The sequence below is a fragment of the Scaptodrosophila lebanonensis genome, unplaced genomic scaffold, assembly GCF_003285725.1.
Source record: "Scaptodrosophila lebanonensis strain 11010-0011.00,11010-0021.00 unplaced genomic scaffold, SlebRS2 tig00000150-arrow-arrow-pilon, whole genome shotgun sequence".
Lineage (NCBI taxonomy): Eukaryota > Metazoa > Arthropoda > Insecta > Diptera > Drosophilidae > Scaptodrosophila > Scaptodrosophila lebanonensis.
In genome coordinates this window covers 1387218-1405416 of record NW_022060592.1, presented here as the reverse complement: position 1 = coordinate 1405416, position 18199 = coordinate 1387218, and the positions used below count along the sequence as shown (strand labels likewise).

General features: G+C 38.9%; 1 protein-coding gene across 1 annotated transcript; it reads left to right on the top strand.

Moving 5' to 3' along the window:
* The first annotated feature begins 2222 nt into the window (after positions 1-2222).
* On the top strand, positions 2223-2754 carry LOC115629460 (dynein light chain roadblock-type 1). Its single transcript, XM_030525928.1, has one exon. It carries the CDS (start codon positions 2312-2314, stop codon positions 2621-2623), a length of 312 nt encoding a protein of 103 aa, XP_030381788.1. The 5' UTR covers positions 2223-2311; the 3' UTR covers positions 2624-2754.
* Positions 2755-18199: the final 15445 nt, after the last annotated feature.

Here is an 18199-nt window from a genome sequence, read left to right as displayed (position 1 = left end):
AGTTAAGAACTTACAATGCCATTAAGAACGCATTTATTTACTTGAAATATTTGATCACTTTCCGAAACTACTGCTAATACTGTTCACTAAGCCGTTGGATAGTTGATAGTACTTATATGTTCAGATTGTATATAGGGTGGTTGATATAGTGTACTTTTTGTCTATATTGTAGTTTCTTTTTAAAAATTCCAAAAGAAGAACAAAAATCCATTTGTACGGTTGTCCGTTTATGCGAAAGCGCTGGTTTTCCTATTATATCTGGAACACGATTTCCTTCATGTGGCTGCCTCGGAAAGATTTGCAGTAGCGCTTCCTGTTTAGCCAAGGCCTTGGTGATGGTTTCTGGATTTATCTGTGGCTCCGATGTGGCCAATAGACATCGCCTTGACGGCTGATATTGAAAATATGTGTTCTGAATTTATTGAGGAAGGTATGTTGGGCTGAAGTATAAATATTTTCAATGTTTTTGGTTGTAATATTCGAATGGTTTCGGATTGACACTTCTGGAGCAGTGCGAAACGAACTTGTTATAAGATTTAGATGCTATGTGGTCCATTTGAACAATCGAACATACCCGTATTTATGTGTGTTTGGAATCAATTTGTTATTTCAAAATGCAGTTTTTGACACTTTACCGGATAAAAGGATTAGTTAGTTAGAACATCTTTACTATCCAATTCTGATTTTATTTTCCCCATGGTGCCGGAAAGTGGGCTGAAGCAGAGCAACCCGTTAAATGTAACTCCCAGAGTCCCGTTTTGGCAACAGAATGTATGCACATTTTATTGAGCAACATGGAAAAATGGTTCACATGTTGTTTTGCTGGTGCTTTTAGTGTTGGCACAACAACATGTCCAAAAGTGTTTTATGGCAGTTGTGGGTGCTCTCAAGAGGGTACTTCGGGCCTGTCCAGCGTCCAGAGTGCAGCGTGGAGCGTGCAGCGTGGAGCGTGCAGTGTGCAGCAGTGCGGGATCAGGGACTGCGGCACTCGCCGCTCTTGTTCTACATACGAGTCGACAACCACTTGGAATATAAGAGAGAAAATGGATACGGATTTCAAAAGTGCTTAGCTGAAGTCTGGGCCCACAGCACAACCCCGCGAACAGAGCCGCATATATTTTGGACTAGCACGAAAGCCTCGGCTAATTGCATTTAGAGGGTTTTGTTCATCCGGTCGTGTCAATGAACCGCAGTCATTAGCGAAAACAACAGCAAGAGCAACAGCAATCGCTACAAGGGCAGGCAGAAGCAGTTCAAAGTCAAAAAGTCAATTAACTGACCGACAGACATGTGCCATCTTTAAATACTATATCGGATACGGAATGGAGTCTTCTGCTTAGCCGCGACTCTCGACCGGGGCCTGGTGGAGGGCTGAAGTGGAAATCTCGTTAAAAGTCAATAACAGACGCCATTAAATGCACATGAAAATGAAATGAAAATGGCACGGGCATGGGTCTGAGTTGCATGGGCCTGAGGCTGGTGTTGTGGGCAGCAGACTGAGGACAGCGGCACGCGAACAGCCGCCAGAGATGCTCACTTGAGGGAAATGAATGGCAGCCGCGAAGCGTGCAACTCATTTTCGTGTTTCAATTTTCGTTGTACAAGTTGGATCGACATCGAAGGGGTTCAAGTTCAATGGCATTTCTACTCAATTATCGATACACAAGATATGGAAATTGAAAATGAGACTGTGCGGCGGAAGGCATACGCTGACCAACAACATGATATATGGTTGGGATCTAATTTTGTTGCCATTACCACTCCCCTTTAATGTATAAACACTCTGCAATCGACCATTTGAACACTTTTGTTGGGATTTCCACAAGTTAGACTGATATTTTAGCGTGGCCTTAAATTAAAGGGAATGCTTCGAATCATTTTACTATGGAAGATGATTGTCTTGTACCTCTTTTTCGCTTAAAAATGTAATCTAATGGGATTATCTTGAAAGCGTATGGATACTGAAGCGCCATATTTCATTTTTTTTTTAAATCGTCTAAGAATAATTCGTTCATTTTTTCTAAATGTTCGCCTACTTATAACAGCTAACGTTTTATTGAAAAACTAAACTGATACTCCAAAGTGGTTATCAAAGGAAAGCTTTGGAATTTAAAACAAAGTGAGGCGGTCGCTAACTTTCAAACATCGCATCTACACATGGGAAATATTTTCATTACAGTCTCTTGTCTTACACTGAACACATCTCAAAGGCGAAAGCAAGAATATAGCATCTACAACAACACATTTAATTCAATAAATCGATCTATTCTTTTTGGCATATTTTCAGTACTCTTCAAACGACTGTCTCAAGATGAATATGGGACGCATTTTGGAGGATGTGATCCGCAAGAACTCGGCCAATACGGATCGGATCACAGCCGAGAACACAATCGGCTATGTTGTGGCCGAGAACAGCACAGGAGTTGTGGCCGAGTCCTCGTTCGACAACACCAGTGCTCAAGCGATTGTGAAACACATGCATGGAGTCCTTGTGGCTGCAGCCCAGAGCATGGTCCGGGACCTGGACCCTCCCAATAAGCTCTGCTATATGCGTGTGGCCACGCGCAAATTTGAGTATCTGATCGCTCCCGAGGAGGTTTTCACCATAACAGTGCTGCAGTGATTCGCAACTGTAAATGAAGTTGGAACGGAGTCCGAAGCTCTGGCCCAAAACCCAAATATTGTTCCTCTCCTTGTTGAAACAGTTTTCCTCAATGCGTGTGCGCATGTTTGTGTGTGTGTGTGTGTGTGTGTGTGTGTGTGTGTGTGTGTGTGTGTGTGTGTATGTGTGTAATGAAATTTACTTAAGTCTAATAAAAGGGTGACAGTGACACCAAATACTCAGCAAGCGGCTTCATTTGGGGAGGGGGGTATGGAAATGGAAAATCGCGGGCAGAAGCTGCGCAGCTTTTATCTTAATTCTGGCAACAGCGACAAGGCCAGAGGCACGGTTATGGTTATAGGGTGCTGAAGATGGAGGATGGTTTGAAAAGACCCAAGTCAACAAAGCCGGCAAAGCAGAATAAATCGGCTGGCTGAAAGTCCCTTATAACACCCGAGCGACGTCTGATTATTTACGACATGGCTTCATCGGGCGATGCTTACAAATTTATCTATGAGAATGTGGCATTTTAATGCGATAATTCAAAAGATTTACTTCTGTCAACATGACCATTTTGTATTGCAGGCAGCGGCTGACAAACACACACACACACACACACACACACACATGGACACATGGACACAAAGGGTCGCACTGGCACAAGGGTGGAAATGGCCTTTGACCTTTTTGCTTCTACTGCGAGTGCTCGTTCGTTTGTTTTTCCATCTTGCATGGATGCTGCTGCTATTTTAATTTAAAATGGCAGAACTCGTAACTCATTTTTACGGTCTCTCCCCCCTGCCAACTGTTCTCACTGTGTGTATGGGTGTGTGCCTGTCTGTGTGTTTGTGTGTATGTGTGTGTTGGTCTCGAACTTGTCCTATTTTTACAGAGCCGCCAACCAGGGTTGTTAGCCGTTACTTATCTGCCTGTTTTTTAGCCAGGCATCATAATCACTAGGCAGCTCCGCTGCGCCTGCGATTCAGACTCGGACTGGGCGTCGGCGTCGGCCTCGAACTGGGACCGGGACCGGGACCGGGACTCGTCGACGAAGACGCTCCTGGGGTGCGCTTCACATTCAATTTTAAAGGCATTGCTCCATTATGTGCTGTCGTTTTGTGGTGTGTGGCATGAAATATGTGTACACTATACTCCTTAAAAATAGACATTCGGAGAAAGACTATTCAGGCTCAACACGCAGCAGCAGGAGTAGAAGGAGTCGTAGCCGCAGCCGTTGCCAACTGCTCTTTCAAAAACTTTTCCACATTTTCTTCCCCCTTGGCCATTGTGCGATGGCAGCACTCACGGTGGCAAGGTCAGAATCGACTATACGCCATTTCATACGGCGTGAAATGAAATTAATCCATGGTCCATTCAGCTGACGACTTCATTTCAAGAACTTGTCTGCCACCCTTCTGAGGATGCGCGTCGTGCGAAACTCAGCATGGAAGATGGCGGCATTAAATTAGAAACACTTTGAATCAAATCCAAATTAAACGTTTTCTTTACACGTTCCCTTTTCTTATACGAACTGCCGTGCTATTTCTGGCATTAGCAAATGAATGTTCCCCTTTCCTGCCTCATATGTAGATATGTATTTGAATATGTATACGTGCATATGTACGTATGTATGTACATCCGTACGTACAAGTATGTACGGAATATGGGCATAAGTGGCTTTGCGTCGAGGCACGAAAATGCGCGCTCGTTGAATTTAATTAAGTTGTGCGGCGAACCTGAAAGAGGAACAACTACATATTTGTATATTAATATATTGCAGCCAAACTGGTTTGGAAGAGGCTCTTCATGCATACATGTATGTAAGTATTCACTTGGACAGAAGCGATATTACTTGTACATTCGTGTAAATATTCTTCGAGAATTCAGGAAAAATTCATGTATAATAGAATTTAACTTAATATTTTGTTTAGTTTCAACAAGAAGAGTTCACTATTGACGAAAGTTCGGACAGTGGCACAGCATCAGCCGTCTACATCCTGTCTGGGGATTTCCCCACTAGTTATATATTGTAAAATCGGAAAATACTTTTAACACATATTGCAATTTAACTTTAGCTAGCAACCCATTTCCATACTTTATTCCGCAAGTGATGATATATTTCTAATGTTATATTATGTAATGTCATTATATTATTTTTCAGTGCTATACAAGTACATTAGGGAAATCCGATCTACTGCAAAAAAGAACTGTTCTGTTCCAGCCTGTATTCGATTAAAGATGATTTTTTTAGATATCTCTCCATTAGTATCTTGTAATGGAGTAAAGTATAAACATTGATGTTTATAAACTCTTCCAACAAAACAACTTACATATGTAATTTTTCCTTTTCTTTTTCTGTTTTCCTCTTCCAGTGTATTTAACTACGATTTATGATTATAGGGGTGTTTTAACTTACGTTCAAGTTTAAACAAATAAATAAACTGTATTGTAAAAGATCATTACAAAGAGTAAATAAATGGAAAATAACAGTTTTTCATTTTCTATGGGTATGGCGTCATGAAACTACTTCATTATAAAATCACATCCATAATATATGTTTATAAGTATTACCACCAACATAAAGACAATTATTCTCAGTGTTGACACAAATCAACAAAAACAAGACTTTTCGAAATAATAATTGACTTCCTTTTTTGGACTGTTCTAAGCTGTGAGCGTTCAATTACATACATACGTACTTATGTATGTTTGCTAAAATAAACTGTATTCAATATTCAATATTTTATAAATAAGTGTATTTATAATATGTATGAACTATATTAAAATAAGGTACAGAAGAAGCTATGGGAATAAATATTCGATGTACACGCCCAACGTGCCTACAGAGGTCATTCGAAAGGCCAAGCCCATCTCACGAGTGGAAAAGAAACAGCAAAACTAACAGACGCAACAACATTTTCCCTGCTTCTGCTCGCGAGTCGTTGTACAACGACGAAAACCCGATTCAATTGGAGTTGAGACTCGAAGCGATGCGGACGTCGTATCTGTTCGCTTGCGCGCAAAGGAATAAAAGAAATAAAAGTACATAATATACAAAAATTTAAATCTAAATTAAATTAATTGCCTCTTCGTTTACGCTGTTTGATCCGTTATAGACTATTAAGTTGCCAATCAACACGTGATGCAATTTTAGAATGTTATTGTGCAGAAATTTAATTTGTAAAGTTTCTTATATATCAAATATATTTGTGATATTGGTACACAATTTCGATTAAGCTATGTATATGTGAGAACAGAAATGGATAGAATTACAAGAGAATAGAAAGGGAAAGCTAAAATTGCGTAGCAGTTAGTTAAAAAGACATATGAAAAATACTAATAAATGAAAAAAATATTAAATACCATTTGTTGTGCGATAGAGGGCAGGAATCAAACGCCATCTACTGGCGAACTGCAATGTAACTCCTTTATGTTAAGTTAACATACTGCAGTATGGATAACAGTGCAGTAGTACACCGACGCTGCTCACACTAAACATGCCCATGAAAGGTGCGTCTAGCGCCATCTGTCAATAAAATCACGTAACTAAAATGTGTATTTCTGTACAATTCATGGTTAAGGGATACCTACTATAATTTTAAATAACTTATTAAAACATTACTCCTACTCCAACTTGTAAATGATTTAGCAATGAGATCCGACACTGAAGACTTTGCCCCACATTAATGGTTATACCAAAAAACTTGCCAACATCCAATTTGATCTTAATATCTCGATTTTGTTCATCCAATGATCTTATTACCCTTCTTTTTTAACCAGATCGTTCCTACAACAGATTTATTATACTGTACTCTGATTTCAATTTCAGGTGTGTATTGTAGGTAGGTCGGTATTGTAGGTGTATTGTAACATTTCATAGAACTACATTGATTTTCATATCCGGCTGGGTTTTAGAAACGATCTGCTTATCCCTACACTTACACCTAACTCTCTGACCCAAGAAGTCAAAGAAGATGAACTTAGAGTACGTTCCATTTTTGATACATTTTATGTTGCCTAGAAAAGCATTCAATGCAATTTACCTTCATATTTTCATTCACAGATCTATGTGCGTAATTCTAGCCTTTTTATATACTTCGGCTAAACGTATTAGCAAGCCTTGAAAATAATTATACGTCGTATTAAAGATAACATTACTTATTTATAATATTGTATGTGTATGAACATGTTCATACAAACATATGTTCAATAATTAAATTGCACAATAATTGAAAAGCAAGGTTGATGGAGAGCTTACTAACATGTATGGATCGGCTAGTCATTCTGAATACATTATTTGTACATACAAGTATACATATGTCTGGAAATACATGGTCCATACTTATACATATATGGATATTTACAGTCTGATCTACTTCCTTCCAACTCATCTCCACTATCGTTAATTAGGCTTTATTAAACGTGGGGCGAAAGAATTTCTAATTTTGTGTACGGCTTATAATATTGCAGTATGTCCGGTGCCCGCAATATTCAATACATAAAGATCGTATTACATATGTTCTCTTAATTTTTTTTAGTAGGAAAATAGTGAATATACAATTTCTCTTGCTTACGTGGTCTTGGATGGAGTAGAACCGACCTTTTACCACCGTATTTTCATAGGCTACAACTTAGATCTTCCTTCACTTGCTAATTTTTTAGGTGTGGTCTTATACATAAACTAATCATTGGTGAAATCGAGTCTTCAGTGTTTGTTAGTCAAATTTACATTGCTATTCCCCAAAGATCTACAAGCTTACATCGCTGTACCACCAGCTATGCTTTGCATAATTCTTTTCGGGTTCTTTATAACAATTATTAACAATCAAATTAGTCATCTCTTTGGCCCTGAGAGCTCTGCGAATTTGATTAGACTAAAAATACAGAACTTTTTAAGGGCAGACTACAATCTATTTAGAAGATTAAAATTATTTTAATATAAATTTAAAATATTATAATTTTTTAACATTTTAAATTTAAATTGAAAAAGACAATCAGCTTTGAAAAAAATCTGTCAGCTTTGACAAAAATCTGTGTAATATTACGTAGATTGTAAAAATTACTCAATAAATAACAAAGTCAAACTCGAATTTTCCGAATCGTTACTTATGCTCATATGTACAAGTATGTATATGTATATATACATACATGCATAGTAGGTATACGAACTTACATATGTATGTATGTATTTTGTGATATCAGCCATTAGCAGGGTACATTAAAGTTTCCAAGCAGTGTTTGCCAAGCAGTGTCCCATGCATTCTCATAACTTCTAAACGAAGCAGCTGGGAGCTATCACGATTTAGAGTCATTTGAAAAGGATTTCTCTCCAGCGATTAGTATGATCGCAAGGATCGATCAAATGTGCGGAACTGAGATGAAAGCCAACTTTACAAATGTTCGCCAAATGTATTTAATTAATTAAATGTAACTGAATGCCGTAATAGCGAATATATATAGAGAATAACACTATATGTGCAACTTTTGACTTACAAAGGAATGCTTTTAAAACCAGTCGAAACTTGTACTCTTCTTAAATGCTAGTTCGATATCTAACTGAGTCGATTCGGCCGTTACTTGCTAGTCCTCGTATAATGTCAAATGCCATTCGAATCAGTAGCGCATGATGTGGTGACAAGGATGATTTCATTTACGACCGAAGGAATCAGTGTGTCGCAAAATCGACAATAAAAGTGGTTGTCACAGAAAAGTCTCTTTCAGCATGGATGCCTGCGGCAATAAGGGGAGCAATGAACATGGGAGTGGATCCTAAATGACTGTACTTGGAAAAAGGGACCAAGGAGGGTACAAGAAACTGGGATTAAAGAAGAAAAACATGAAAATCGTCTTTCTTTCAGTCGCTCCCAACATCCACGTAGTGGCCTACGAAACGTCGATCGAACTAAAATGAGAAGTGGAGCTGCCCAAGAGTGGCCCGGAAGGTATACATGCATCGCATATTGCACTGGCAAGGCAGAAGACAAGTGCAAGGCAGAGTCCGAAGATGCCAGCTGAGCAGTAGTTGTTGTGGGCTTGTGTTTGGCAGTGGTTTAGTTAGCAGCTTCTGCTTTCTGCTTTTCATATTTTGAGGCTGTTTGCGCTCAGCGCAATGTGGGCCAGAAAAGGCAAACTGAGTGGCATGGCCGCGGACCAGCCAAGCAACCCAGCGTCAACTGGTTTTCTGGTAACGCCCTCATGCCCCACCAGAATCACTTCGCCAACCTTTCTCACAATGACATAAAGGACGAATCGAAAAAACTTGTTGATAAAAGTAAATAAAATGTGAAAGCTTCACATATTCACGTACTTACATGTGAAAATCCATCATCTTGAAGATGGCACCTGAACTATCTTTTCCACTTAGGCCAACACAGGGCAGGCAGATGCGAATGCTCGCCTAATCCCATTGTATGCCAAACTGCTATTCATCGTACAATCACAATTGGGTGTGGAGCATCAAGAGCATAATCCTCGCCACCCTCACCTCACCTGTGGTCAGAGCCACCCCCAGTTGCTCATCTAGCGGGAGCTGTCGATGCCACACTGATACCGACGTACGACTACGAGTAGTCAGGCGTCTGTCTCAGTTGTGGAGAAGTCGAGCGCAGGTCTCGGTTCGGTTCGACTCGGTTTGGTTCTGTTCCGTAAATTACACTTTTGATTTTTAGTGGTCGTAAAATAATCGTAAATGTCGTGGTTATTGCGACCGAAAGTGCCCGTTTTGAGTGCTCCAAGCTCCTCGCCGGCCCTAACTGATATTTTCGCTCAGTGCAGTGGCATCGCGGAGACCGAGACGTGCCGCCACTGCACGAACAGTTCCCTCCTTCGCGACGACCCCCTAGGCCACATCGGGCTAAACGAGCCCCAAACTCCACTGCACTTGTTGTTTTTAATAAGTTCCATGTTGCTGCTTTTGTTGCCTTTCCTCTTCTGGGTTGATTCCTTTGATGTTTCGATTAAGTTCGGAGTTCACGCTGTTGGACTGGTTGGGCAACTTGGCTGGGTGTGCCCCGCCCACCCCGCCTTCCTCGCAGCAAAGCCAGCAGCAGGAGCGGCACTTGGTTTAAGTTTATGGCCATTCGTTTTACTATCTCTCCTTCTCTCTGTCTCTCCGTCTCTCTTTCTCGGTCTCTGAGGCAGTTCCTGTTGTGCGCTTGGACTGCTCGTCGAGTTGATTTTCTTAAGCACTTCAACCATTTACCTTTCCTACCCGTTCCCGTACTTGCTCTGGTACTCTGCCCCCGTATCTACTAGGTTGCTGTTCACATCGCAGCGCTTATTGCTTATTGCTGGCGTCGGGGCTCTGACGCAACTGGTTGCCGTACTCACAAATTTCGAATTTAATTTTATTGTTATGATTTCAATTGTTTTTGCAATGTAAACACTGGAGATTTCCCAAACACGTTTTTGTAGTTTCCCGCAGTCTCATTCGATGGATGCAGCTGAATCCGATGGGCTACCAGAAACGCTGCACTCATGTCACTGAAAACTCATATCGTTGTCTTTTGAATGTCTCTAAAAACTTAGTTGATGTCTTGAATTCCCCAGAATGGAATGATAGAGTCCTCCAGGAACGTGTCCTCTGCATAAGCAAAGGGATCGGTGCATCAAAAAGTAAAATAAACTTGCACAACGTACTAATGTAAGGCAAAATTTGGTGTCCCTAGCTCTGATAGTCTCTGAGATTTACGACAGGGATCGACTCGTCTTTTCATGCTGATCAATAATATATATTCTTTGTGCACTTTGCACAAACATAATATCATCTTGTAAATTTCCGGTACGGAGTATAAACATTTAATCAACTACAACGTAAAATGTTTACCTAAAACATTAAGTTCGAGTAATTCTAATAATCATAAAACGCATACGTTCATGCTCGTCCTTACTTTCGAATCAAGGCAGTAATAGCAACAACTATATTCTTTTTTAAGAACTATTGTAACTAAATTACATGAACGAGAATTTCCTCCAAAGATGTGTGGTTGGGGCTTGGTGTTCCGGTATTGAGCTAGGCTGTCTTTTTACTTAAGTTCGTATTTGGATAACCTGCACTCGAGGCTAAAAGGATATTATGACATCGTCCTGATCGTTTAAAGTAAAACAAAAGGTGACGAAATATGACATTTATTCTGCATAAACTCAAACGCGCTAAAAAGGTATTTCTACCTGATTCGTCTATATTGCAGTGTACACTTATCTGGCTGTACTACAAGTATCTAATATGTTATTAGAAAGTATTTCTTACTTTGCGTTTTGTCATACTTATTGTTTTTAAACCAGCTATATAATATTGTTATTTAACATAGTCTGGACATATTATTAGCGTCCGTCAAAAAAGAGTTTCAGCTCAAGTTTCAACTCTGAAATGTTAGGAAGAATGAATTGAAACAGAAAGACTATTGAACAAACGAAGAGACAAAGGTAGACGGAGGGACCAACCGGCAGAGCAACAGACAGGCGGACGTACAGACAGACGGACGGGCAAGCAAATGAATGCCCGATTGCGATTGCTTTCATCTCGCTCTACTAGTAGGTACCTTTCTGTTCTCTGGATGTTTTAAAGTTACATAAAAAACATTATTTATATTTTCATTTTCTTTAACTAGATACATATTTATTTAATTTGATATTTTATAATAAATTAAACTCTACTACTACTTTCTACTTTTACTTTTACTAAGAAAAATATATAATTTTAAGATCCATATAAAGAAATTTATAGTAGTCTTTCAGAGTCACAATGAGCCCCAAGATTGCATTTAGACTCGTCAGCTTGAAATATGTCTTATCGGTCCTATATAATTATCACATATAGTGGTCCGACTTACATTTTTTGACTGCTTCTGCCAAAAATAGGTGAGCATACTTATATCATGTATAAGCTTCCCTTTAAATAAGTTTTTTTTAAACTAACCTTAGCAAATGGATTTTTCATACTACAATAACTCACCATACCCGTTAGACAACATTCTCTCCAGGTCAAAGGCCGAGTAAACAAGACTGTAATGCAAGAATAGTGAGGACCCGTCTCTCAAAAGCCCTGCAACAACAAATTCTGCATTTTGGTTAGTTTCTATGCTTTTGTACAGAGATGAGCCATATTTTCAGCTATTTGCTGATCATTGGCAGTTCCATTCCAATTTACCTGAGGATAATACTTTACCGATAAATGTTGAAATGGGGCACATACGCACTAGTGAGAGGCGATTTCAAATTACTTAAGCCTAAGAATTACTGTGGATGAATGGGAGTGGCATCGAGAATAAATCACATACAGCTTTGGAGAATAACAAACCATAGCTATATTTCTATAGCCTGCACCCAAATGGTAAAAGGCTATATTAGTTTTGTGCGAATGTATAGTATGTAACACGCAGAAGGAGGCGTGGCAGACCCCACAAAGTATACATATTCTTGATCAGCATGACAAGACGACTCGATATAGCCATGTCCGTCTGTCCGTCCGTCTGGTATCTAGATTCTCTTAACTCCGAGAAAGTCTTCACATGTCTTTACTTTTGTATGTATATATGTATTAAATAAATTTTATTTTATTTAATAAATTAATAATATTTTTTTAAATAATTTCATTTTTTGAAATAAATTTTTTTTGTAGTTTTCCTTTTTTGTGGAGAGTAGAGGCTATTTTACGGTCGGGCTTGCTTGACTGTAGCGTTCTATCTTGTTCATATTTAAAAGTTAATTAATAATTTTGCTGGATGAGCACAAAATACATGACTGTCCTTCGGTTCGATTAGTCTTAAAGATCCACAAAATATGTTACTAGCTGCCCGGTACGCGCTTCGCTACGCATAAAGGAAATAATAAAAAAATTTAATTGGAACATCAAATTCAATTATTAAAAAAAATAAAATAAATTATTAATTGCTAGCTATTTTAAAACTTAATCCAAAACATTTAGATAAAAAATGAGACAGGCAGCATATGTAAAGTTGGCCATGTGAAAAACATGATTCTTCCCAATTCACACCACAATCCCCATCTGGTAGAAGTTTCAATTTGACAGCTAAGTCCCCATTAACAAATTGATCCGCCATTTATTGAATTTATTTGTTACAAAAAATGTGATAAATGAAGAACCGCTAGACCGATTTTGAGCAAACTTCACATAAACCATCTACTTAATAATCCGAACAAAACCTAAACATTTGGTTTGATAGGTGAACCCGTTCTTGAGTTATACAATTACAACGAAAAGTGACATTGGTTTTTATATATATATAATCTATATGATTATTTACAAACGTACACATAACCTCAAGGATCAGCCGAATTGAACATACTAGGAACAAGATTATGGTAAAAGTAATTTTGTCTCTGGTGATCCATTAATTGGTGTGCATGCGCTGTGTTTATTTTTACAGTTCCAGTGTCAGTTTAAAAGTCGCATCGAAACGCCCTATTCCACCTAAACAATTAGGAGGAATGGCACAAAAAGCAATATGCATCAGGGTGAGCGCGTTCTACTAATTATGTTCAGGTATAATCGGAGGAAAGGTCGCGACCTTCTAAAAAAGCAAGCAGCGAGCGGCGTTAAATGGTCTTGACTAGAAAACCTAACCAATTCATAAATCATAAAAATGTGTCATCAAAAATATTGCTGACATCTATAAATGGTGGCGGCTGACAAGAACAACAAAAACAAGGTGTCTTCAAAGATGTCCTCGAGAACGCGAGCATAAAAAATGCTCAGGGCGAAAGCCTTCTCACTGACCTCAAGAGATTTGTTTTGACTGGGGCCGAGCCTTGTTATCTCGGAAATTTCTTAGCGAATAAAAAGAACACACAAGGTATCTGTGTTCCTTGCCTGCTGCCTTTTCGTCGATGGCGATATTGCTGTTACCATTCCCGTCCCCGTTCCCGGTGCCATTCCCGTTCGATTATTGCCGGCGTGTAATAAATCATAAAAATATTTGTTGGTGCCCGGATCGGTCGGTTCCGTTGCGATCGCACGACTTGGTTTGTGGCCGGCTCGTTACACGGTGGAATCGTAAATCCCTGTAAAATTTTCATTTTCATTGTCGACGTTGTCGACGCTCTGCCGGTGGTGCCAGAGTTCTAGGTGGTGTGTGGTGGTGGTTGTAGGTAAAACAGGATTGCGGCGATCGCGCCCTCAAACATCTGATAACAAAACCACCGGAATGGCCAACAATTGCAATTGCTCGTCCAACAAAAGGCCTGCAACTTTCTCTTTTCTGGCATGTGATCTGCGCCGCACTGGTGTCACGACTATACTCGTATATTTGCGATGTCGAATTTTCAAAAATGTTGATTTATTTCCAAATGTTCAATGGCTTTGGAGGATTTTAATTTCTGCGAGGAAACTGTTAATTTGGAGATCAAACAAACAAGGGCAGTTAAGTGCAAGTTAAGTGCTGATAGATATCAATAGAATTCTGCTATAACCCTAAAAGAGTTAAGTGCGAGTAACACCAAGTGGGTATAATCTGTGGATGCATGATTAGAGTAAGTATGAGTAAGTCTATTCATTCGAAACAATTATCGGGGGGTAACTTGTCAAATGTTTTGTATCTATACTATATTTTCGAAACTCTTTAAAGAGTGATTTGTGTTCTAATTAGAAGCAAAAAAAGAAATTTTTTTGTATCTATATAGTATCAATATATTCTCTCGATTTTGCTGATGAATTAGAAGCAAAAAAAATATATAAAAATAAATTGTTTGGTATATTCTCGAAACTCCTTAAAGAGTGATTTGTTTAGTAATATTATTTAAAACAGCACTGGAAGCACATTATTTCGTTTTTGTCCCGACCCTCCAGCTACCAGAAGCGTATTGCAGACATCTCATTATATGCATTTTGAACTATTAGTCTTATCATTTAATTTAATTCCAGCCTTTCAACAAACCTTAGCTCATCGTTTCTAACATCATGTAACCTATTTCAGCGCCTATTCTCTTCGTATTATTCTTTACCTTTTTATGCATGTAAACAAAAAATAGACTCAGTCGAATATATGATTCGACAATTCCACAATTGATATTATTACAATTGTTAAGCGCGAATTGAGTTGAGCGGCTAGTAAACCTTTTAAGCATTCAATTACGGAATATGAAAAGAAAGTGAGAAAAATATTTAGAATCTGAAAAAGGCAGCCTTTTGTTTTACAGAGAAATGAAAATAACATTTAAAAAAGTGGGATAAGGTTCAGGACTCTGCTACACACTGGGAGGACAAGAAGTACCTGATGTCCGACTCACCGAGGAGGTGCTGTAGCAAAAAACAAAATGCTAAGTACCTGGCCTTTATAATCGACCAAATGCCCATTTTCAAGCCGTAGAGTCGCCGTCAGCCGAAGAAATCTTAGAAAACTAAAGTGGCTACTAGCTGGCAGGACTAAATTGGCACTGCGTTGCAAAAGATCGGTGCACCGTAGTATCAACATGCCTAAGAAAACAGTTATTATATACTTATATAAAAAGCAGATCATAAATAAAGAAATGTAATTAGTATTTGTGGTATTCCACTTTGCTATTGTACGTTGCCGATGACACTAAATATCAGGTCAATTCGCTTGCACAAATAAATTTAAAAAAAATTAAATAAAATATCTTTTATTCCAGGGATCATCGAACTTCTCGAACCAAAATATGTTAGCGATGGTCGAAAAATATTGATGGAATCATGTTTTGAAATCAAAAAGGGCCTCAAGCCTTCAAAACAAAAATGAAGTCTGAGGCCGAAATGCATAATGAATTTTAAAAAACGGGTGCTGTTCGCTAGATGTGGGCTAAGCTTGGGTTATTTTCTCGTCTGTGCTGTGCTGTACTTGCCTACATCCACTGATTTACTACAAGCAGATGATTTAATGTAACCGCATACATACATACGTGCATGCACGTAGTGTGCATCCTCTTCAGTTACATCCTTCTCGAGTAGTTCAAGCGTCCTCCATGTGTTTCAATTCAAGCGTCATTGCGCTTCAGTTGCACCACAAAGACAAGAACAACAATAGAGCATGCAGCTCTCACTGCAGTCTTTCCCCTCAGACGGGCGATGGCATTTTCCTCCATCTTGGGAGCGTGAAAACTGAGCCCTCGTGAGTGCAACGCGATAATTGAAACATTTGGGCATGGCAAGAGAAGGCGGACAAGCCCAGGCTACCATTTAAAAATGGTATGTCTAACAAGGCGACTTAAGCAGAAAAAAAATTATTACTCAAAAAGGAGAAGCATTCCTGTTTCCAAGTAAGTGAAATCGATTAAAAAACTTACGCTGCTTCCTTCATATTTTATGCTTTTTTCACCTGTAAACACTCATTGATTTGCCAAGCATGGATGTAAATCAAATTGTGATACACCCATTCATTCATCCATTTGTTATCTGTTCATCCAGCCATGCTGGTGCTCGGCAAATCCGTAGTCAAAGCAAACCGTTAAAACGCAATAAAAACCCATATGCAGACGCAGACATTACAGCAGAACGCCATGAACATGAGTAAAAGGAAGAGCAAACGCATTCGAATAAAATTTTACCACCATTTCCTGAGACATCAACATTAAACTAACGGCGGCAGCATCCGAGGCACCTCATAAACGTAATGATGTCTATGAAGTATCTGATGGATACACGCACATCGACAGCAACAGCATCAACATCGACATCAACATCAGCATCAGCATCGGAATATAGTAGGCATATCAGCGGTCGCCGAAGCAGCAAGAGGAAAATCAAAATAATTATGGCATACGTCACGGAACTTGGGTTTTTATGCCCTTTATATTGGTTGTCATCATGTCACACTAACAGATCGTAAAAAAGTCATAAAATCCTCGGCTAGGGCCAGAGCGCACCCAGCATTTGAGCGAGCACTCGAGTGTTTGGGTGAGCGGAGAGCGAAATGCGCAGAGCAGAGAGCGGCCGAGTGAGTTGGCAAGGCGATGGGTTCAGACTGCGAGAAACAAACGGTAACAGGATCATTACTGAGCATACACGTACGCATAGGACACTCAGGCACACATCTCACACGGTATGCTGAGGGATCATTGGGTTCTGAGCGCTCCTGCTTTGAGTGAGTCTCAACGCGCTCAGCGTCAGCAGCGAGCAGTGAGCAGGGAGCCGGGAGCATCAAGTGGACTAAGCGACGGAAACTGCTGCTGACGTCTTTGTTGCTGCTCAAGTGGCGTCAAGTCGTAAAAAGGCTATAAAATTGCCGGGTTGTTGTTGTTGTGTTCGGCATTAACCGCAATTTGTTTATATAGTTGTTAAAATGACGTTCGGCCCTGCTCCGCATCGTTCTGCTTAGCATTTAATTGTCGCTGTGAGTTGCGAGCGTTTCGAACGGGCTGCCGGCCGCTTTTCTTTTTATGATCTCACAAAGTGGGCAAATCTAATAAAATGTATTTTTACGACTATTTAAATGGTTGCGTTCCGCGCGCCACTTATGCAGGGGATTGGAGGGTAAGCAGAGCGCAACAGGTTTCTGCTCGGCCTTCACACACATTTCCAGGCGCTTTATCCACAAAAACCATTTTGCACTTGTTTTCAAATTATTCCTTGTATGGATGGCCCGGGTACAAAATAAAAAGTCAGGAATTTGATAATTAACACGAAAGGAATGCTTAAGTCGAGCAGGCTCAACTCTTAAATACCTTGTACCACCCCACAAAAAATTATTAAAAAAAATTAAATTAATTTAATCAAATAATTAAATTAAATATAAAATATTCCATACATACATTTACATTTACATCAGAATCGTGTCTATGCGTGTTTGTGTACTTGTACATATGTATGTGTGCATTACACATTACATAATTATGTCAAAGCGGCAACAAATTCAGCTGCGGACACAGCTTGGGCCTGGTTATATGGCTATAACTTTCTTTCTAATCAACCTATCATAACGAAACTTGGTATACGGATATATAATAACAAACTGGATGTGTGTTTTATTTCAAAATTCCAAGAATTTCGGGAGTTATAGAAAATTACGAATAGGGGTTGAGCGGGAGGGGGGAGGGGGGTTGGTGCATCACGACACGCGTATGATGTATGTATGCTGTTGAAATTGTACATAAACTCGTATGTAAGTGTGGAATATTTTATATTGAAATTAATTAATTAATTAAATTATTGTTTAAAAATTAATTTTATTTTTTTATATTATTTTATTTATTTTTTTTTTTTTTTGTGGGATGGATACAGAGAATTTAGGAGTCGAATCTAGTATTCCTTTCCTGTTCTCATTTCAGTTTTCATGAGTTTACTATTTCCTTTCTCTTCAGTTGCAGAAAGAACATTCATAATTTTTTTATATTTTTCACTAAGTTGTATATAGAAATATACATAAAAAATTCTTTGTATGCTTTGTAATAATATCTTACTGTACGTATATATAAAAGAAGTTCACATACCATATCAATTTGTCATGTTGCGCCCATTATATATATACGTGTAGGTATCTGGAATATATTCGCAATATTCCAATATTCCTCGTCTGCATCTGGCTGTTACAAATTTACAGCTAGACTTTCCAACATACTATTGACCTTCCGGGTTATTAAAAAGAACAATCAGCATTTTTGTAACAAATCCAGGAATTTGAAGAA